Source organism: Mesoplodon densirostris, chromosome 15 (genome assembly GCF_025265405.1).
Source record: "Mesoplodon densirostris isolate mMesDen1 chromosome 15, mMesDen1 primary haplotype, whole genome shotgun sequence".
NCBI classification, from domain to species: Eukaryota; Metazoa; Chordata; class Mammalia; order Artiodactyla; family Ziphiidae; genus Mesoplodon; species Mesoplodon densirostris.
The window spans coordinates 76,000,367-76,023,127 of record NC_082675.1 but is presented as its reverse complement, the minus strand read 5'-3'; the positions used below and the strand labels follow the sequence as shown (position 1 = coordinate 76,023,127).

Sequence of the window (22,761 nt, the reverse complement as noted above, 5' to 3'; positions counted from 1 at the left end):
GGATCTTCCCAGACCGGGGCACGAACCCGTGTCCCCTGCATCGGCAGGCGGACTCTCAACCACTGAACCACCACGGAAGCCTCTATCAAAGATAGAGCATCTTGGATGGACCTAGAGATTCTCGTACTGAGTGAAGTCAGACAGAGAAAGACAAATATCATATCGCTTATATGTGGAATCTAAAAAAAGGCTACAAATGAACTTATCTACAAAACTGAAGCTGGGACGAAGTGAGAGAGTGGCATGGACATATATACACTACCAAATGTAAAATAGATAGCTAGTGGGAAGCAGCTGCATGGCACAGAGAGATCAGCTCAGTGCTTTGTGACCACCTAGATGGGTGGGATAGGGAGGGTGGGAGGGAGATGCAAGAGGGAGGAGATATGGGGATATGTATATGTATAACTGATTCACTTTGTTATAAAGCAGAAACTAACACACCATTGTAAAGCAATTATACTCCAATAAAGAGGTTAAAAAAAGAAAAACTGAAATAGAGTTACAGATGCAGAAAATAAACTTATGGTTACTGGGAGTGGGGGGTAAAGGCAGAGGGAAGGATAAATTGGAAGATTGGGATTGACACATACACACTACTATATATAAAATAGATAACTAATAAGGACCTACTGTATAGCATAGGGAACTCTACTCAATACTCTTCTAATGGCCTATATGGGAAAAGAATCTCAAAAAGAGTGGATATATGTATTTGTATAACAGATTCACTTTGCTGTATACCTGAAACTAACACAAAATTGTAAATCAATTATACCCCAATTAAAAAAAAAAAGATAGAGCCTCTCCTCTGAAATATCTATGTCAAATGATACATCATATTCTCTTAAACCAGAATCTGCCTTCTTGTTAGTTTCTCTGGGACCCAAATAACTTCATCCTCTCTGCAAAGGTGAAAATAGTGGATCAATCTCCCTTTGAAACTTTAAATTTCCACATGATGGATTACAGTTATTTTGGAGACTAGCTACAATTTTTTTATCAGCCTAGAAAAATATAGAATAAATTATTTGTTTTCATGAAAGGATTGTAGCATGGTTTTTATAAACCTTCAATTTCAACATGTATTAAAAATGCTGGAGCTTAATTTAGGCTTCTCTTGCCTTAGAATGCAAACCATGAATCTTGCAGATTTGTATTTATAAACAGCCATGGTTTTACTTAGAAACTTCACTGATATCAAGCACCATGTCTACAGATGAACAGTACAATCTTCCTTATAACCTTACCAGGGAGTAGGTGTGGTCAATAGCGAATAATTTCAATTTGTTTTTTACACTCAAACATTATTTTTTTAAGATAAAAGACTATTTTGGAGGAAAGCATAAATATTAAATAAAGCAAGAAGAATAAATATTACGTTTGAATTTTTACATAGATTATCTAATTTACCTAGCTTTACATATGTTATGATGTCAGACTTTAGTTAAAACACACAAATTCAATATAAACCAAAGACCTCGGACAAACCATTTACATGTGATTTAAATAACCTAATTAATTGTTTCACATCCCAAAAATGATAATCGAAAGATTGCTAAGATATTCTAATTCCAAACTTTTACAAAATCTATGGTGATTGTTTAGATGGGAAATACTTAAATCCTTTTTGTACTCTCTCTTCCTATCCTCACTTAAGCCTTTCAGATAAATCACAATTAGGAATTTTAATATCTAGGAACTAGCTGTGATTCAAATAAAATTTAGACAAATGGTATTTTAGTAGTTTCAGAACCTCCATTATTCAGATCCAGCTGTGCTGGTTATCGCACAATAAGCCTCAAACAAAATATCTTGCTGAATCGAACCAGTGTCCTTTCTACTATTAGTCAAAATAAAGTTGTTACACCTGGAAAATAGCCTTAAAAAGGTATCTGCATCTGCTACATCCTCTTTTATCTCCTCCCCACCCAATAACATGTATACCTGTCAACTGAAATGCTAATAACAGGGGGCTTTTTTTAGTGAGTGAACTACTAGATTGAAAATTAAAATCACTTTTCTCTAATCCACCAGAAGTGAGAACTAAACATTAAGTTGAAATACCACACCCAGGAAAAAAGTCTGAGTTTGATAATTTTGTATTTTACATTCTAGTAGCAACTTGACAAAGACGTAGTTTACATCATAAAATTCACCAATTTTAAGTGTATATTTTCATGAGTTTAACAAATTATATATTGCATTTCACCAGCAATTAAGATACAAACAATTTCCAGTTTCCTTGTGCCCATTTCTGTGTCCAGACCCAGGGAATCATCATCTCCTGATTCTAGCCCTAGGAAATAACTAACCTGTTTTCTATCACTGTAGTTTATGCTGTATTTTCCAGAATCTTATATACATGGAGTCATGGGAAATGTACTTTTTTGTGTATGACTTCTTTCATTCAGCATTATATTTTTGATATTCATCCATTTTGTTTTGTCTAGACAGAACATCCAGAACATCCTTGAATGTTTGACAAAGCTCATGCTTGAAGCCATCTGAACTTGGAATTTTCTTAAAATTTCAACTTCTTTATTAGATATAGGACTATTCAGCTATTCTATTCCTTCTGGAGTAAGTCTTGAGAACTTGATACTTTCCATCTTTCAAGAAATTTTTCCATTTATCTAAGTTGTAAAATTTGCTATCATAATTTTTTTCATATTTTCTTACCATCCCTTATATATTTGTAGAATCTGTAGTAATTTCTTCAATTTTTTTCTTGATCAGTCTAGCCAAAGTTTATTATTTTACTGAGCTTGTCAAGTAATCAGCTCTCTATTTCATTGATTTTTCTCTGTTCTTTTTTCTATTTCACTGATTTCTTTTATCATTATTATTTCATTCCTTCTATTTTCTTTGAGTTTAATTTGTTCTTTATTTAGCTTCTTAAGATAGAAACTAGATCATTTGCATTATATCTTTCTTCTTTTCTACTTTAACATTTTAAAACTATAAATATACTTTTAGGTGTCACTTTAGCTGCATTTCACAAATTTTTATATAACGTGTTTTCATTTGTATTTGGTTCAAAATTTTTCTTGTGATTTCTCCATTGCCCAGTGGGAGTGTGCTGCTTAATTTCCAAATTTGGGGGGAACTTCCAGATTTTTTAAAAATTTAAGTTCGTCATGGTCAGAATCATACTCTGTACGATTTCAATTTTTTTTTTAACTTTGAGACATTTTATGGCCCAGTATAATGCTTATATTGGTGAATGTTCCATGAGCACTTGAAAGGAAGTTGTATTGTTCTTGGCTCAATGGAGTACTTTCTAAAAATCAGTTATTTCAGATGGGTTGACTGTATTATTCATGTCTTTTATATGTCTCCTTTCACCATCTAGTTCTTCCTAATACTGAAAAATAAAAGTTAAATTCTCTAATTATAATTGTGGATTTATTTATTCTTCTTTCAGTTCCATAAGTTTTGGTTTCATGTACATCGCAGCTGGGTTTTTTAAAATTAATTTTTACAGGAGTATAATTGCTTTACAATGTTGTGTTAGTTTCTGCTGTACAGCAGAGTGAATCAGCTATATGTATACAAATACCTTCTGGGCAATTTTTAAGTATTTTGTTTCTGTGCCTGAAATTCAGGTTGCCTCAAAGCTGGAAACTGGCAAAATTGTAGGGCTCACATGGCTGTTTTCTTTTTCTCAAGGGTAACACTCTTGTTCTTCCTTTTGTTAAAAATAGACTATTGTTTCACATTTCACATCTCGATTTTTATTACTTTACAGGTGGAGGATAAGTCAAATCTTAATAATCTTTCATTGCCAGAATAAGTATTCAGAGTTCTATTTATATTTAACAAAATTAAAAGTTATTGTATGCTATATATATGTTATATATGTTATATATGTTGTACATGTTATATATATAGGGATTATAATATATAAACATATATGTATGTCATATATGTAATATATGTTATATTATGATTCTGATGTGAGAAATCTGGTTATCATTTACTTTCAGAGAACTTAATTAGATCAACTCTTCAAAGAGAGGTAAATGATAGCTTGGTCTGTCTGTCTGTCTCTCTCTTTTCAAAATCTAGTGTATTTCCAAAGAGGTGCCAAATGTTAAATCCAATGGTACAATATCAAAAATAGCACCCAGTTATAATCCCAAGTTTTCCTCATGTCGGTCCCCACCTTGTCCTTGCATTCATCCTGTGGAGCAGAGAATAAAAATTTCCCTCTATTATAAGTTCTCACACTAATGATGTTAGTTATATGAGCTTTGATGTAATTCTGAGTATTTGTACCACCTCATCTTTTCAGACAAGTCTTCTGAGACAACCCAGTGTAAATTATCTGCTTCTCATCATTCTGACCCATAACTCTCATGTCACTGTGCTGTAATTCCTCAGAGCACTCAAAACTATCTGCAAGTATAAAATTAATTTGATTCTTGACTGTGTTATTGTCTGGACACCCTCCTCTAATTTCCCCATGAGAGTGATGTTCTCAATTTATTCACCTCTTTATCTCTGGTTCCCAAGATGTGGTGGTATATATTACGTAGCTAATAATGATCTGGAATAAATCAATTATTTGTTTGTTTTTTCTGAAAAACATTTACATTCCTGAAATTCTTCTTCAGGACTCAAAATGTTTACCTATGAAATAGCACCTTTAATCACAAAGTAAAATTCTACATCTAATGGAAACTCTGTTGATACCTATAAATTAGGCCACAGTGACAGTGCACCAAGTTCAGAAGTAACTGAATTGGTCCTGCTTAACAAACCTCATCACACATCAAAATCCTTAAAAATCAAATTGAATAAGAACATTTGTTAATAAAAATGGAGTCCTTCAAATGAAATTGCTATTACTTTTATTAGGAGAAATCAGTTAGAAAAGCATGCTGTTTCTAAATATATCAAGTTATTAAGTCAAGATTACTAATGATAATTTAACAGCTGGCAACTTGAGAGTTGTTTGATCTCAAAGACAAACATTTTAGAGTAGGAGCCAGTTTTCTGGAAATCTAGTTTCAAGCAGTGACAACCTTTAGAGAGCACATTTTTTAAAAAAGAAATTCTAAAATTACTGATAATTCAAATATGGCTTTGAAAATATCATAAGTAATATGTGAATATAATATATAAGATTTAATATTTTTCCAGCAACCTATGCCTGACATCTATCTTCTTAGAAGATCAGAAGATATTGCTGATTTAGAAGTGGAAAATATTGAGAATTATGTACTTTAGATTAAAGAGTATATGAGTAAATTTTTCTTGTTATACTTATTTTATTTTGAGGATACAGTCATAAATCTGAGGGCAGTTTCGTCTTCTTGATCATTCTGTGTTTTTCAAACACTGGAATTCTGTACAGAGAATGGGAAGTAGAGGGCACTGTTGGACTTAAAGTCAGAGGTAGAGAGCCTGTGCAGGATGAAATTCAAGGAATTAACTCAGCAGGATCTGTTTCTCTCACTTTGTTTACCAGACTAGAGAACAAAAGTATTTTCTTAAATATTTGATAGTCCAAAATGCTACTTTTTCCTCTTACAGTGTATTAAGAAAATCAGATTGCTGTATTATTCATACAGGAATTTTCTTACAGTACAACAAAATCATTAATAAAATTATTTTAAAAATCAGGTAGAGAGATTTATAATGTCAGGTGGTACATATTTTTCAGCTCTGGGGAAGATATGTATTGGCTTGGAGAGGTCAAATTTAAGGAAAAGCAATATGCTTTAGATGTGATTAATCCAGGACTCCCACAATAAGAAATTATTTCTTTATCCACACTCGGTAATCCTCAGTTTGTTTTTAACACTTATTTTTTGATGCAGGTGTTAGAAATCTAATTGCCTCTTTTGATTGAGATGAGTGTATTTTTTATCCCATTTCTTCTCCTTACATTAAAAATGCTGCCAAGTGATTAACAGTCATGAAAAATTCCACCCTAATCCCCAAGTCTTTTGGTACCTATGACCTACAAATTCTCTGCTGAAAGGAAATCTAATCATTTTCTTTATTTCTCTCACAGGGACATTCTAACATCTACCACAGTTATTTGTGAGCATGTGTCACCCTCTTACTAGAATCCTGAGAGCCACAGTCATGAAGCCTCAGTCTAGAGAACCCAGAACCAAGGTCAGCAATCTGTGCTTCTCAGACTTAGGTGAGAGGCCTCCCAACCAAAGGCCCAGGCAAGGCCCTACTTGGGGAAATGGAACATAATTTGTACAACTTCCATTTTCAGCACCCTTTACCCTCCACCTGTGATCACGTCCTCATCCCTCTCCCACCAGGCGAGAGGCCTCTATCTCACTCTGGTATTTCACCTGGGCTGGTCCTCACTAGGTAAGGTAAATGTATGATTTTCTACCTAAAGCCTTTGAGAATAGAGAGGGCACTACTAAAATACACATGTCTGAAAGTTACATTAATAATTTAAATGTCATTTAACAGAGTAACACAACCTGAGATTCACACATGAGCTAAAGAGAAGTTATTGGCCCACATCACAGGGCCTCAATTACGCCCCATGCTCATACATACTGACTTCCTGAGGGAGATATATTTCCATTATATGATAGCAGATAGAAGCAAATAAACTTTGTGTTTAGTTTTCTGTTAACTGAGAAGATAAACAGAATACAGAAATGAGTGCAGACTCTCCAAAGAAAAAATCTTCAAATTCTCTCACCACTAATTCATAGGAAGGAGGTAGGAGAACACACTTCCCATAACCTTGGACGTACAGTGTCTCTACCTGCTAGAAAAACAGCCCAATCAGAGATTTTACTGCCGACACATCCACAGCAACCCTGTTCTATAATGATGACAGGAACTCTTGTTCCCGACTTGGAGGATGGTTCAATAAACAGTGGCTTGGGCTTCCCTGGTGGCACAGTGGTTGAGAATCTGCCTGCCAATGCAGGGGACACGGGTTCGAGCCCTGGTCTGGGGAGATCCCACATGCCGCGGAGCAACTGGGCCCGTGCGTCACAATTACTGAGCCTGCGCATCTGGAGCCTGTGCTCCGCAACAAGAGAGGCCATGATAGTGAGAGGCCCGCACACCCCAATGAGGAGTGGCCCCCGCTCGCCGCTACCAGAGAAAGCTCTCGCACAGAAACGGAGACCCAACACAGCCAAAAATAAATTAAAAAATTAAAAAAATTTTTAAAAAGGCAAAATTCCTTTAAAAACAAAAAATAAACAGTGGTTTATGGTGTGAATTTGGGTAAGTTAGAAAACCTTGTTAACCTCGTAGAGATTAATACCTTCTTTAAAGATCATTCTGAAGCTCAAAATGGATTAAAGACCTAAATGTAAGGCCAGAAACTATCAAACTCTTAGAGGAAAACATAGGCAGAACACTCTATGACATAAATCACAGCAAGATCCTTTTTGACCCACCTCCTAAAGAAATGGAAATAAAAACAAAAATAAACAAATGGGACCTAATGAAACTTCAAAGCTTTTGCACAGCAAAGGAAACCATAAACAAGACCAAAAGACAGCCCTCAGAATGGGAGAAAATATTTGCAAATGAAGCAGCTGACAAAGGATTAACCTCCAAAATTTATAAGCAGCTCATGCAGCTCAATAACAAAAAAACAAACAACCCAATCCAAAAATGGGCAGAAGACCTAAATAGACATTTCTCCAAAGAAGATATACAGATTGCCATCAAACACATGAAAGAATGCTCAACATCATTAATCATTAGAGAAATGCAAATCAAAACTACAATGAGATATATCATCTCACACCAGTCAGAATGGCCATCATCAAAAAATCTAGAAACAATAAATGCTGGAGAGGGTGTGGAGAAAAGGGAACACTCTTGCACTGCTGGTGGGAATGTGAATTGGTACAGCCACTATGGAGAACAGTATGGAGGCTCCTTAAAAAACTACAAATACAACTACCATATGACCCAGCAATCCCACTACTGGGCATATACCCTGAGAGAACCATAATTCAAAAAGAGTCATGTACCACAATGTTCATTGCAGCTCTATTTACAATAGCCCAGAGATGGAAACAACCTAAGTATCCATCATCGGATGAATGGATAAAGAAGATGTGGCACATATATACAATGGAATATTACTCAGCCATAAAAAGAAACGAAATTGAGCTATTTGTAACGAGGTGGATGGACCTAGAGTCTGTCATACAGAGTGAAGTAAGTCAGAAAGAGAAAAACAAATACCGTATGCTAACACATATATATGGAATTTAAGAAAAAAAAATGTCATGAAGAACCTAGGGGTAAGACAGGAATAAAGACACAGACCTACTACAGCATGGACTTGAGGATATGGGGAGGGGGAAGGGTAAGCTGTGACAAAGAGAAAGAGAGGCATCGACATATATACACTACCAAACGTAAGGTAGATAGCTAGTGGGAAGTAGCCGCATAGCACAGGGAGATTAGCTCGGTGCTTTGTGACCACCTAGAGGGGTGGGATAGGGAAGGGGGGAGGTAGGGAGATGCAAGAGGGAAGAGATATGAAAACATATGTATAACTGATTCACTTTGTTATAAAGCAGAAACTAACACACCATTGTAAAGCAATTATACTCCAATAAAGATGTAAAAAAAAAATCATTCTGAAGATCAAATGAAATAATATTTCCACACTCATTGTCCCATTCATTCGATAAAAAACTAATGAGTAATTAATTACTAAGTGCTATTCACCATTCTAAGTGCTAGGGATATTGTTTTGGTTTTTTTTTTTAATCCCTTGGTATTAGTATATCAGCTGTTGAGTTACTAATGAATAGTATTCATTCTGTAAATAGCAATGATAACTATTTATAATTGCAAATTTATTTCCCTACAGTGCTTACATATGCATCCTAAAGACAAACACTTTTTCTAGTATGTACAAAGTATAAACTGATAATCTTGATTTCATAAACTCAGGGCCAGAGATTTAGTAAAGGGGTAAATTTGAAATTAAATCTTATATATATGAAAGAGAAGATAAAAATTATTCTGGATATGGCCATTTTAAAGATACTTGCTTTTCCAGTATTTTAGGAGCATCTTAAGACGATAAGAACATATTATTAATCAATTCATTTAGTTTTTAACTGCTTCCTCAGAGCTGAAAAAAAAAAAAACCCTTCCTTGAATTACGTATATATGCTAAACTAACCAAAATATGCCCTATGCTTACACACTTCTTGATAGTTCCAAAACCATGTGATATTTTTTACTTTCAAAAGAAGGCTTTCATATATTTATTTTTAATTATGAAAGATTTCAAAGACAGTAAAAGTACAGAGAACAATAAAACAATGTACTCACTACCCAGATTTTAAAATTGTTTTGCCATGTTTACCTCAGGATTTTATATATATACATTTGCTATAAAATGTATATACATAAATAATAATGTACTTTATTATATGCAGATTTTTAAATATATAAAAATAAAGTTTATATAAAGTGTTACAAAAAAGATGAAAAGTCTCTCCTCCATCTCTCCCCACACCCTTCTCCTCATGAGGAAGCCATGTACATCCTTCTCTCTATAATTTATAAATTTATAACCTATTTACCTACCTGTAAACAACAAATACAATTCCTCTATGTATTTGTAAAATTCACACCGTAATATAATTATTATTTACCTTCTTTTTAAACTCAACATTAGGTTTTAAGATTTATCACTTCTGATTGAAACAAATTAAATTCATTTCTATTGTATAAGTGCACCCTAGTAAAGTGTTCCTTGTACCTATTGATATACATTTATTTGTTAGTTTGTTCATTTGTTTTTGCTTTTTTAAAGAAGGCTAAAATGACTATACTAGGATGCTCACCTGCACATATGTTCAGGTCTTTTAAATAGGTTTTAATTCTGTAAGTAGAATGGCAGGATCAAAACATAGGCACAGCTCAGTTTTATTAGAAATTGCCTGTTGTTCCCCGCAAACAGTGCGAACACTTAGATTCCTACAAGCCTTGCATGAGAATTTGTTTCCCCATATTCTAGCTGAGACTTGGTATTATCAGAGTTTTAAGTTCTGCCAATCATGTAAAACGGTATTTCACTGTTGTTATAATTTACATTTTCCTGATAAATAATGAGAATGAGCACTTTTCATATGTCTATTAGCTCTTGGGGTTCCCTTGCAGTGAATTGCCTGTCTTTTATCCATTTCATAATTGACTTGCCTTTCTCGTTAGTTTATCTATACTTCTCTGAGTTTTAAACGTTTGCTTTTTACATTTCAGACTTTAAGTGTTCTCCACGCTGTGAGCAGGGATCTGATTTCAGTTTTTAATCATATATACATAGCTGAATAGTGAACACCACTTTTTAAAAACATTCATCCTTTTACTAGTCCATTATTTTTTGTAGTGCTATCTCTATTATATTAAAACTTCCTTTATATATTCATAGGTAGTTTTTAGCCTTTATTCTTGTTAATGTGAAGTTTACTCCTTGTTCTTTGTCAAGATTGTTTTGGCTCTTTTAGGTTGCCTGTCTTTTCATGTGAATTTTAGGATCTGAATATTAATTTCCACAGCAACAAAAAAATCCAACTGGCATTTTTATAGGGATTTCATTAAATGTGTTGGTAAATTTGGGAGTATTGCTTTATTAACATTAGGTCTTTCAATCCATGAACATGCAATAACTTTTCATTTATTTAGGTCTATTTCAATTTCTTTCAACAGGGTTTTGTAGTTTTCAATGCGAAATTTTGCACTTACTGTTAAATTTATTTCCAGGTATTTTATTCCTTTTGATACCGTTGTAAATTTAATCATTTTGTCAATTTTATTTTTGGATTGTTCATTGCTGTTTTATAGAAATACAGTTGATTTTTTAATATTGATCTTGTATCATGCTACTTTGCTGAACTCTTTTATTAGTTCTAACAGAATTTTGAGGGTAGATTCATTGGTATTTTCTATACACAAGATCATGTCATGTCATCTATAGGTAGAGATAGTCTAACTCTCTTCTTTCCAATCTGTACACCTTTTGTTTGTTTTTTTTCTTGCCCTGACTAGACCCTTCCAGTATATTGTTGAGCAGAAGTAGGACAGTGAAACTCCTTGTCTTATTCCTGATATAGGTGGGAAAACATCCAGTCTTTCACCGTTAAGTATGATATTAGCTGTGGTTTTTGTGGGTTTGTTTGGTTTTTTTTTATCTATGACATTCATCAGTTTGAGAAAGGTCTCTTCTATGCCTAGTTTGCTGGGTATTTTTATTATGAAAGGGTGTTGGACTTTTGTCAGATGATTTTCTGTAGCTTTTGAGATAATCATGTGTTTTTTCCCTTTTATTCTATTAACAAAATATATGACATTGATTGATAGTGTGAATTCGAAAGTGACTCATGAGTCACATTTTTTTGAGTTTTCAATTTTAAAAGCCATTCCCCTCCCCAATGTCAGCCTGTACCTGGGGCAAATTACAGGCTTCTTTCAACTTTCCTAGGCTGGTGAGAAGATATTTTTCCAGTTCCATTTTCACAGAAGAGGAAGCACCACAAAGTCCTGGCCTTGTGGTTTTATTTAGGATTTTCGGACCTAAGACTTAGTAAGTCCAAAGCCCCACGTGGAGTCAGAACCTCTGCTCCAAATTTTCTAGGCTTTACATCTCGTCTTGTTGCCTCCTCGTCCCACTTTCAGGGTTTGCAAAATCATCAGCTCTAGCCTCTTGACCTGGCATTGAGGGTCTTATCTATTTCCAGCACTCAAAAATGTTTTTTCTTTATAACTCAGCTATATATTTTAAGTGTTTTTATATTTTATTCATCATTTTACTATTTGTAATGGACAGGATCCATTTTGGTTCTGTCCTATGTTTTTCTGGAGACATTGATATTTATTCTTTCACATCCTAGTGAATATATGCAACAGTAATAAAAACTAAATCATTGATTCTTTAAATAACAGTATTATTAATAAATAACAGTTATTAGCAAATAACTATTAGTTAATAGTAAAAATCATACCATGTAATATATATGATCTCCACCTTATATTTTAGAATTCTCTTTTTATTAGAAGCCAAGAAACACAATTCAGTAGAGAAAAATGCAAATTTGAATACTTTTCTATGACTAAAATGGACAATGTGTGAGGATTTATTTTTTCATCCAAAAATAAACTATTGCACAAATTGATACAAAATAATCATTATATTTGAATATATGCCTATGATATAAGTATGATATTCAAGGGCAAGAAGGTAGAGGAACAATGAAAAGATTCCCCAAATACTGATAGAAATGTCACCGGAGCGCTACCAAAGTTTACCTGGTAGTTACACACACCCCAGACATTGTCATGCTTGTTTACATCACATCTCAGTCCTCTCTGTTTGTAAGGTTCTCTAGAGGAAAGGAAAGCAAAGCATGACATCTTGCCACCTCCTGGGACTCTTTCAGGATCTTCCCTGGGCATTTACCAGGCGTAGGCCAGCTAAAGACCACAGAGAAATACAAGGTAGCTCTTCCTCGTGAATAGTTGGAGTTCTCTTGACAGTAAATTACATTAACTGTTGACACTGCTCTTTCTACAGTAAAGTCATGGAAGTTCATTATAAGTGCACTTTTAATAGAAGAAGCATTGAACAATGTCTGGCACACAGTAGGAACTCAATTTCCTATCTTTATTCTTCCTAGTTATATTAGAGCAATTATCATAATATGCTAAGAACTTGTGCATCAATCAGTGTAGAACGGAGACATGCCCTGTGGCAACTGGCGAAGGTTCATTGCCACAGGGATAACGTGGATACACTTTTTTCGTGATATTACTGATGCACATGCACTGTGTCTAATTTCCCATCACTACATGGAGGAGCCTATCTTTCACATGCCCTAGGCTTTTAATTAGCCTTCAAAACAATCTTGTAAGAGTGGTGCCAGTTTTCCTCCTCTTTAAAGATAAGGCTCAAAGAAGATGAGGATATTCTCGTAAGTAAGGGGTGGAGCTTGGATTAAAATCCTAGTTTGCTTAACTCCAAAGCACTATATTAAAGGGGAACATATTATTAAAGGGGAACGTATTTCTAATGTCCTTGTCCAGCAGTGATGTCATGGGAAAGAAGTGGTTGTATGCATAGAGATGAGTGGCCAGGGTTCTGACATGTATGATGTCACCCATTCATTCTTTTAAGCCATTGTGAATGCCTGGACTGTTTACCTTTAAGGGAGGTGCACCCTGCTCAAGTTTAAAGAAACTGACAACTCTGTGGGAGTGTCATTAATAACAAAAATGCTTTGCCTCTCTAAACTTTACAATTATTTTTACAAGGAAAACAGTTTGAATTTACAGGACCTAAAAACCCATGAAGTGAGTGAATGGGACTATGCTAAGATTCTAATCATTTTATCTCTATGGCTAATGGCTTATATGAGTAGATATATTCATAAATGGGGCATATCACCCTTTGGTAATGCACTTGGGTAAAGCAGTAGGATGAGAAGTAGCAGAAACTATTTCATCACTCTAATATGGTGAAACTGATGGTACTAAGATTGAATTTCAGGGAACACAAGTGATGACAGCTCAAAAAAACAAATTCAAAGGCAATAAATATATAGCATTTACACAATTCCAGGAAACGGGGTGTATGAGTTAATAGCACAGAGCATGAGGGTGATGTTCTATCCCGAAAACATGCCCATTGCTGACTGCCTGCTGACATTTCCATCTATAGCTAATAATCCCGATTTCTGAAACAATGTATGCTAGATAACATTATTTGAACTGTATTCTTTATTTCTGGTTGCTTTATGTCAGTGACAGACTGGCCTTTCAGTTGAAGGACATAGTGGAAACCTCATGAATAGAATCAGTTTGCTTATTTTCTATTAACTTACAAGAATCGTCAGTTCAATCAAAGGGCAATATCTGAATATTGAAAGAAGGGAAATTGATGTTTTCCTTTGTTAGAGACATTTGTATCATTTATGTGTTTCGTCCTGTGAATCAGCTTTCTGACTCCCAGTAATCTGATCTGAAAATATAAAAATGGGCAATTGTGAGTCTTATTCTTGATGATGTAATTAATTATTTTCTACTTTCTGACTTTGGATAAAGAAACTTCTGAATTCATGACGGCAAATCACCAAGCACTTTTCTCTTATAAGCACTAATTTTTTTCTACTACAGGTTTTCCTTCTTTTAGTTACCTGAATTCTACACACTAACACTTGATGGCTTTGGATTCCAGAAGGATAAATAAAAAAGCATGTTTGTATAAGTCAAGATTTTCTCTGTTCTTGTGAGAGAACTAAAAATCTTGTGACTGAAAAACATGTGTTGGCTTCTCAGAAAATTTATAAAGACTAAAGTTTAGAAAATATAAGTATGGTTTATAATTTCAAAATAGGAATGAGAAAAGATTTTGTTCATCTGGACAGATATGTTATTTTCCTCCACTTACTGCTCATTAGGATTTCTTGTGTATATTTGAGGTTTATTTGAACAAATTTAAACTTCAGTGTCTTTCCTGCTGCTTGTTTCAAATTCATACATTTCTCTATGAAATATTGGTGATAATCAGGGCTCATATTCACCCAGTTCTGAAATATCCTACGGGTTATGAAAATACTGAAATAACAGTAGAAGCCCTACCCCTGTAAGATTGTCCACTCTACAGCCCCATCCTTCTGCCAGGGACCTTGAACATATTTGGGGTTGGAAATATTGGGAGGTTGAAATTGACATAATATGAACTATTATGCCAACTGAAATAATATGAAATGGAAGCTGATTGAAATTTGAAGGGTAGTAGAGAGTAAACTTCAAGAGTTAATTAGTTCAAAATATATTTCGTGATAATTTATGTTCTATTTTTGTATCTAACTTTAAAAAGACAAATACTGCATGGTCTCACTTTAGATGTGGAATCTAAAATACAGTAGTCTCCCTTACCCACAGAGGACACTTTCCAAGACCCCCAGTGGATGCCTGAAACCATGAATAGTACCCTATATATATTATGTTTTTCCCTATACATACATACCTATGATAAAGTTTAATTTACAAATTAGGCACAATAAGAGAATATCCATATGGCCAGCATCACTACTCTTGCCTTTGGGGGCCAATACTAAGTAAAATAAGGTTTACTTGAGCAAAAGAACTGTGATACTGCAACAGTCAATCTAATAACAAGACGGCTACCAAGTGGCTACCAAGTGACTATCGGGTGGTGGCATGCACAGCCTGGAGACACTGGACAAAGGGGAGATTCACAGCACAGGACAAAGCAGGTTGGTGCGAGGTTTCATCACACTATTCAGAATGGCATGCATTATAAAACTTTATTCCTGGAATCTTCCATTTAATATTTTCATCTCACAGTTCATTGAGAGTAATTGAAACTGCAAATAGAGAGACCTCAGATAAGGGGGCACTGGTATAGTCAAACTCATACAAGCAGAGACTAGAATAGTGGTTGCAAGGGACTTGGAGGAAGGGGAAATAGGGTGACGCTGGTCAAAGGGCACAAAGTTTCAGTTATGGAAGATAAGTTCTTGCGATCTAATGTACAGCCTGGTGACTATCGTTAATGATACTATACTGCATAGTTGAAATTTGCTAAGAGGGTAACTATTAAATTAAGTCTTGAATCACACACAAAAAGGACATGGTGGAGGGACCTTCAAGATGGCAGAAGAGTTAGACGCGGAGATCACCTTCCTCCCCACAGATACACCAGAAATTCATCTACACGTGGAACAACTCCTACAGAACACCTACTGAACGCTGGCAGAAGACCTCAGACCTCCCAAAAGGCAAGAAACTCCTCACGTACCTGGGTAGGGCAAAAGGAAAAAGAATAAACAGAGACAAAAGGATAGGGACGGGACCTGCACCAGTGGGAGGGAGCCGTGAAGGAGGAAAGGTTTCCACACACTAGGAGCCCCTTCGCGGGCGGAGACTGCGGGTGGCGGAGGAGGGAGCTTCGGAGCCGCGGAGGAGAGCACAGCCACAGGGGTGCGGGGGGCAAAGCGGAGAGATTCCCCCACAGAGGACCGGTGCCGACCAGCACTCACCAGCCCGAGAGGCTTGTCTGCTCGGCCGCCGGGGCGGGCGGGGCTGGGAGCTGAGGCTCAGGCTTCGGTCGGATCGCAGGGAGAGGACTGGGGTTGGCGGCGTGAACACAGCCTGCAGGGGCTAGTGGGCCACAGATAGCCGGGAGGGAGTCCGGGAAAAAGTCTGGAGCTGCCGAAGAGGCAAGAGGCCATTGTATCAGGGTGCGCGAGGAGACGGGATTCAGAGCACCGCCTAAACGAGCGGATATCCCCCTGGAGTGGACCCCTGAGTGTCAGAGAAGGGAAGCTGGTGGCCCAGCCTTCCAGGGACAGGTCTCAGCGTCACCTTTGACTCACAGATCCTGCTGCTGGGCTTGGGCAGAGCCTATCTGCATGGAGTTGTTGGTTTGGGGCAGGGACCAAACTCCAGGTGGTCTGGCCCCGGAATGAAGAGTAGATTACAACCTCAAAATGGGGCACACAGCGATGACCGAAACACGCCAAGTTCCTGCTGTCATGTAGCTTTTATTCTAGCTGAGGAAGACAGTAAATAAATAACATACACTATGTCAGCTGATGGCAAGTTATAAGGTTTTGGTGAGATAAGGAGGACTGTGGTGGAGGGAGGGTGGTGCTTTTACACAGGGTGATCAAGACAGTCTTTTCTAATGAGATGATGTTACAGCAGAATGAAGGGAGAAAGTAAGTGACATGACTACCTGGAAGGGGTGGGGTGAAGGAATCCTCGGAGAGCAAATAGCAAAAGTCCTGATGTCCGGGCTTCCTTAATGTGTTCAAGGATCCTCAAGGAGCCCAGGGTGAGTGGGGTGGGTGGAGCCACGAGGAGAGTAGGAAATGAGGGTAACAGGAGGCTAGATTGCACAGAAGCTTACAGGCCATTGTAAGGATTTGGCCTCTACCTTCAGTAAGATAGATGGAGCCATGGGGGAGGCATTAGAGTGGAGAAGTTAGATGAACTGACTTAGGTTTCAAAAGGCTCGTACCGATTGCTGTGTTAAGAAAAGAGCATAAGATGGCAAGAGCAGAAGCACAAACAGAAGCAGTAAATCCAAGAGAGACGATGCGCTCAGACTCCAACGGTCAGAGAGGATGGTATGAGAAGGTGTCCGATTAGGGAAACATCTTCAGGGGAGAGCCAATAGGAGTTCCTCCTGGATTCAATACAAGATGTAAGAGAAAGCGGGGAGTCAGGTAGAATTCCTTTTTCTTTTAAAGCCGCAACTACAGATGAATTGGAGTTTCCACTAATTGAGGTGGGAACAATTGCATGAGAACAAGGTGTGGGATATGTGTACCTGGGGGTGAGTGGGATGATGAAAATTCAACTCAGGGTTCAGTTTTAGAAATGCTGAACTTGACTTATCTATAGATACCCAAATAGGAAGTGAGACCTATTAGTCTGGAGTTAAGTGAGAAGTTGAGGAGGAAGGGGCTACTTTGAATATATATATATTCACACAAAATGAAATATATATATTCTCATACAATATTTAATTTTATGTATACATGTGTCACATATATCATAATTAAATATATGAGTGAGATCACCTAAGAGTAATTGTGGTCAGAGAAGAGAAGAAAAATGTGTACTAATCCTTGTAGAATTACACAGTTTAAAACACAGGAAGATGAGGATCCAGTAACAGTGACTGAGAAGGGCACGCAGTCAGTGAAACAGTAGGAAACCCCCCCAAAGAGCGGTGTACAGTAGGTCAAATGAAGAAAGTGTTTCAAATAAAAGGGAATGATTCAGGTATCAAATACTGCTGAGAAAACACAGTGAGGACTGAGAACTGACCATGGGGTAGGGGGCAATCAATGAAAAAACAAATGTCATGAAGAACCTAGGGGTAAAACAGGAATAAAGACACAGACCTACTTGAGAATGGACTTGAGGATATGGGGAGGGGGAAGGGTAAGCTGTGACAAAGCGAGAGAGAGGCATGGACATATATACACTACCAAACGTAAAATAGATAGCTAGTGGGAAGCAGCGCATAGCACAGGGAGATCAGCTCGGTGGTTTGTGACCGCCTGGAGGGGTGGGATAGGGAGGGTGGGAGACGCAAGAGGGAAGGGATATGGGAACAGATGTATATGTATAACTGATTCACTTTGTTATAAAGCAGAAACTAATACACCATTGTGAAGCAATTATACTCCAATAAAGTTGTAAAAAAAATGGTGACCTTGGCCAGAACGGCTATGGGGACAAAAGCCTGATTAAAGAGGGTCCCAGAGAATAGAGAAGAGGCAATAATGAAAAATAATGACAATTTGAAAAAGTTTTGCTATAAAGAGTGGCAGAGGAGTGGAATGGTAGCTGTAAAGTGATTTACAATCAATGAGCGATTACGGCATTTTGAAATCCTGATAGAAAAAGAAAAGAGCTACAAAATAGATTCGAGAGGAGTTGGCCTTGGACAACAGCACACATGGTTTAGCCCTTGAAACTTGAGGCAAGGAGGAGTGTACAGATACAGATGCATGTAGGGAGGGCGGATTTGGAGGAGGGAGCAGGTAGAAGTTATTTCCCAAATGCTTTCAATTTCTAGGGAACAAAGAAGGTTTCAGCAAAGAATGAGGGGAAAGGAAAGAGGAGCTATTGAAAGTTTGATGAGGGAGAGAGAGAGTATGAATAGTTTATAGGAAAGTGGGAGAGTGAATTGACTGGGAAACTCAAGTAGGATTGCAGGACTTATTTGAGGGAGAGATTCTGAATTTAAAGTGAGAACAATCAGAATTAATAGAGATGCATTTTGTCCAATACAGGAATTAGAGTGTTTCTCATACGTAACTTTTACCACCCTGTAGAGCCAACTCCACCACAAAGAGATAAATTATCACTCCATGTATTACAATAATTTTATGATAAGAATTTCTAAATGGAATTATATGCAAACTGTCTTGAAACTTGATTTTTTTAACTTAAAAATATACAGTGAGCATTTTTATGTCAACAATATACATTTATGTCATACTTTAAATGGCCAATAGTATTTCCTTGAATTATTCCATTTTATATTATTTAAGCATTAATTAACAGTCAACTTTTCAGAAATGAATTTATTCTATAAAATAGTAATTTAAAAAGTGATGATGGCTTTTACTATGGTGTGCTTGAATGGATATGAATGTTTAAGACTTTCTTTACCTCCTAATACTGCATTAATCTGTGTGAAAACAATAGTAACTTAGCAAGCGCCCTATATGCAAAGCATAGCTTGTTTCGTTGTGACAGTATAATTTGTTGAATTATCATAAAAAAATGTTAAAAGCCCAAGGAAGTAAACAATAGTAGTATTAGAAAAGTATTTATTTTCTTGGTCTTTATAAATGTATAAAGTTATAACTTATAACTTGACCATTTTCAAAATCAAACTAAATTAAGAGTCTCTAGGGCTTCCCTGGTGGCGCAGTGGTTGAGAGTCTGCCTGCCGATGTAGGGGACACAGGTTCGTGCCCCAGTCCAGGAAGATCCCACATGCCACGGAGCGGCTGGGCCCGTGAGCCATGGCCGCTGAGCCTGCACGTCCGGAGCCTGTGCTCCGCAACGGGAGAGGCCACAATAGTGAGAGGCCTGTGTACCGCAAACAAACAAACAAACAAAAAAACAGACAAAAAAAAGAGTCTCTAACCTCAGATTTTGTTTCGGACACCTCCCAGGTGATCTTGGGGATTGATTTCTAATAAGGGAGAAAACCATCTAGCAATGATGATCAACCCTGCTGGGTTTCATGCTAGGTTATTGCTTCACAGCAGGCTAAGATCATCCTCATAATACAAGATAATCAGACTAAGTTTTTCATGGAGAGGAGTATCATAGTTAGAATTTCTATGAATAAAATAATATTAAGTACCATTTGTAAAAGCCTTAAAAAAAGCCTGCATTTTATCTTATTTATCTCACAGGGTAGCCTTATGATATATTTAGATATGTATCATGAGATACCTAGAACTCAGAGAGGTCAAGTAGAACTTTTTTTTTTTTTTTTTTTTTGTGGTACTCAGGCCTCTCACTGTTGTGGCCTCTCCCGTTGCGGAGCACAGGCTCCGGACGCGCAGGCTCAGTGGCCATGGCTCACGGGCCCAGCCGCTCCGCGGCATGTGGGATCTTCCTGGACCGGGGCACGAACCCGTGTCCCCTGCATCGGCAGGCGGACTCTCAACCACTGCGCCACCAGGGAAGCCCAGGAAACCTCTTATACTCACTCTTACAGAACAGGAACCACAGGAACCAGGCTTTTTGTTTATTCTAAACCACGCCTGAGAGCCAGACTTCTAACACATAGATTCAGAAGCCTGAGATGAAAAAACTACAAGGTACCTTAGAGGTCACAGTTTGACTAATTAGTTTGACAAACAAAAGCACTCATGGCCAGAAAAATGAATGCAGTCGCTTAAGTTCACACAGTTCATAGCAGACTTAGTACGCGAGTCCAGATGTAGATGTTCAAAATCTCACTCTCCGTACAGCACAGCACATAAATGGAAGATGCTGACCCAAGAAAATTCAAGTTCTGATGAGCATAAAGAATGGACTGACATTTGGATGAAAGACAAACATCTGATTAAAGCTAGCCCTTCTAGGGGGCCAAAGTAAACCAGAGAAATAGCGTGAAAACACAGGGAAAACAGTTGAAGAAGATGAACGGGTCAAAGGGGCCCAGAGATGGGACACAGAGGAAAGCTAAGGGTTACTTTTTCCTCTGCTTTGTCAAGTTTGGACCTACAGCTATAGTCTAAACTCCACACCAAAAATAATGCTGAGTTCTTGTCACTCTTGTAGTTAGGATCACTTGTCTATGAGAATAAAGGGATGACATAGCAGACAAGGAAAATATCAGAAGAAATGTGTTGCCTGTTTTGTCCAGGCCCATGTTTGTCAGTTGTGTCTTTTGGGTGCAGGATGCCAAAAACTATTTTTATTTCCCTTCACCTCACCTCTGTTCGAAGGGAAAAAGGAATGTTTCCTATCCAACTGAGGCCACTTTGCAATTCACCTGTATTAGTAAAAGTGTGGAATAAAATGTTCATTCTTTAATGTCTTGCATCATCACGTGGTGTAAGGCCTAAAATTAAGGCTCAATATCGAGTGCTACCTTGATATCTGGTGAAATTGAGAGGGCACTGAATGGCCCAACTGCTCCTGAGAATAAGGTCCCCTAGCTAAACAACCCTCCTTATCAGAGGGACCTAGAGCAGTTCCTGCTTAATCCAAGAGTACTGTAGTGGGTTTCAGTTTGCTGCTAGCTGGGAATTATTCAAACAAGCCAATCACATCCTCGAGTGGGAACCAGGGGTCACCTCACCTTTTTGATGGTCCAGAGCCCATCTCCTCCAGCCCCTTGTTGATTGCTCTATTCCCAAGTGCAGCCCAATGTGGTCCTGCCCGGCTGGGGTGTCCTCCTCCCCCAGGCTGTGAGTATTTGTGATTAATAAACTGCTGTGATCTCATCCGTCCAGTGTCTGGTGTCACGTGTTCAGCCATCCCCATAACTCTAGTGGAGGAATCCCTCCCTCACTGATGGGATAAATAGGCGGTGATTAAAACATCATACGTTTACCAACTCTCCAAACATTCCAGATCACTTCGGTAGATCTCCTTCTAGTCAGAAAATCCAATAAGTTCATCATTTGCAAGGCTCTCATGAGCAATGATGAAGAGGATGCTGCCACTACCCAATCTTTCCTACGCTACTAATTCACCCCCATACTGCACACTTTGGGGAAACTGACCACCACCCAGACAGGTAACAGCTTTTCATATTTAGCGAATATGATGTTTGACTTAACTTACCAAACGTATCTACCTCCTTTAAAATCCCTGTTTGTATTCCTTTATGTTTTTTCAATTGTTTTACCCTAACTATGTCCAATTTTTCCCATCTCCGTTATATCATGAAGGCCCAAGTGAGTAATAGTACTACGTTAATAGTATGACTTTGTACAGAAAATTTTGCAATCACATAGCTAAGTCATGCTTATAAGATAAATAATTCATCATCCAACAAATATTTATTCAATGTCTTCTACAGACATTTATGTGTATTTATGTTTCCTCGTTGATTCACTTGACCAGAGAGGTCCTCTACATATGCGCCTACTTTATAACTGGTCTTACACTAATACACTGTGCTATTTGTTCATCAGTGCCCTATTTTCCATTCTTTAAAGATTAAAGGTTGTCTCAACACAAAATTGGCCCACTTTGAATGACTAAATTGGTTCTCCCTTTTGAGAAGGACAATTAAAAAACCAGGTTAGATTCAACTGATTATGTGTCTCATGTACTCAAAGTTGTCCTATTTTCATTCCAAGGGCATTTTAAAAGTTAAGATCAAAAGCCAAAAGAAGATTCATTTTAAGTTTATTTTAAAGAAACTTGACATTAGATGGTTTTCAGGAATAGAAATTCTATTTCTCCAAAGTACTAAAAAAAAAAAAGTCTAACAATAAACATCATTCAGTGAAGGATTGGACTGCTCAGTAGTACATAGACATTGCAGAATTACCGTTTTAAAAAACACAGCAGATCCTTCTTAACCCATTATTGCTATCGTTCAGAGCATTATTCTAGGGGCACCTACAACATCTTAGGCATTTTCATTTACATTTTCCAAAGACAGCAGTAATGAAAGGGTTCAATTCAGGTGTTTATTTTTGCCCTATGAGTTGATCAAAGAGTTTTTAAGTCACTGCAAGGGTTCAAGTCCCA

At 37.2% G+C, this 22,761-nt stretch overlaps 1 protein-coding gene across 1 annotated transcript in view; it reads right to left on the bottom strand.

The window, feature by feature from the left end:
- Positions 1–21,534, bottom strand: part of LOC132502515 (glutamate decarboxylase 1-like) — a 54,535-nt gene extending 33,001 nt beyond the window's left edge. The window contains 1 exon segment of the mRNA XM_060118375.1: positions 21,356–21,534. Within this exon segment, the coding sequence (XP_059974358.1) occupies positions 21,356–21,534 (179 nt within the window).
- Between the last annotated feature and the right edge of the window lie 1,227 nt (positions 21,535–22,761).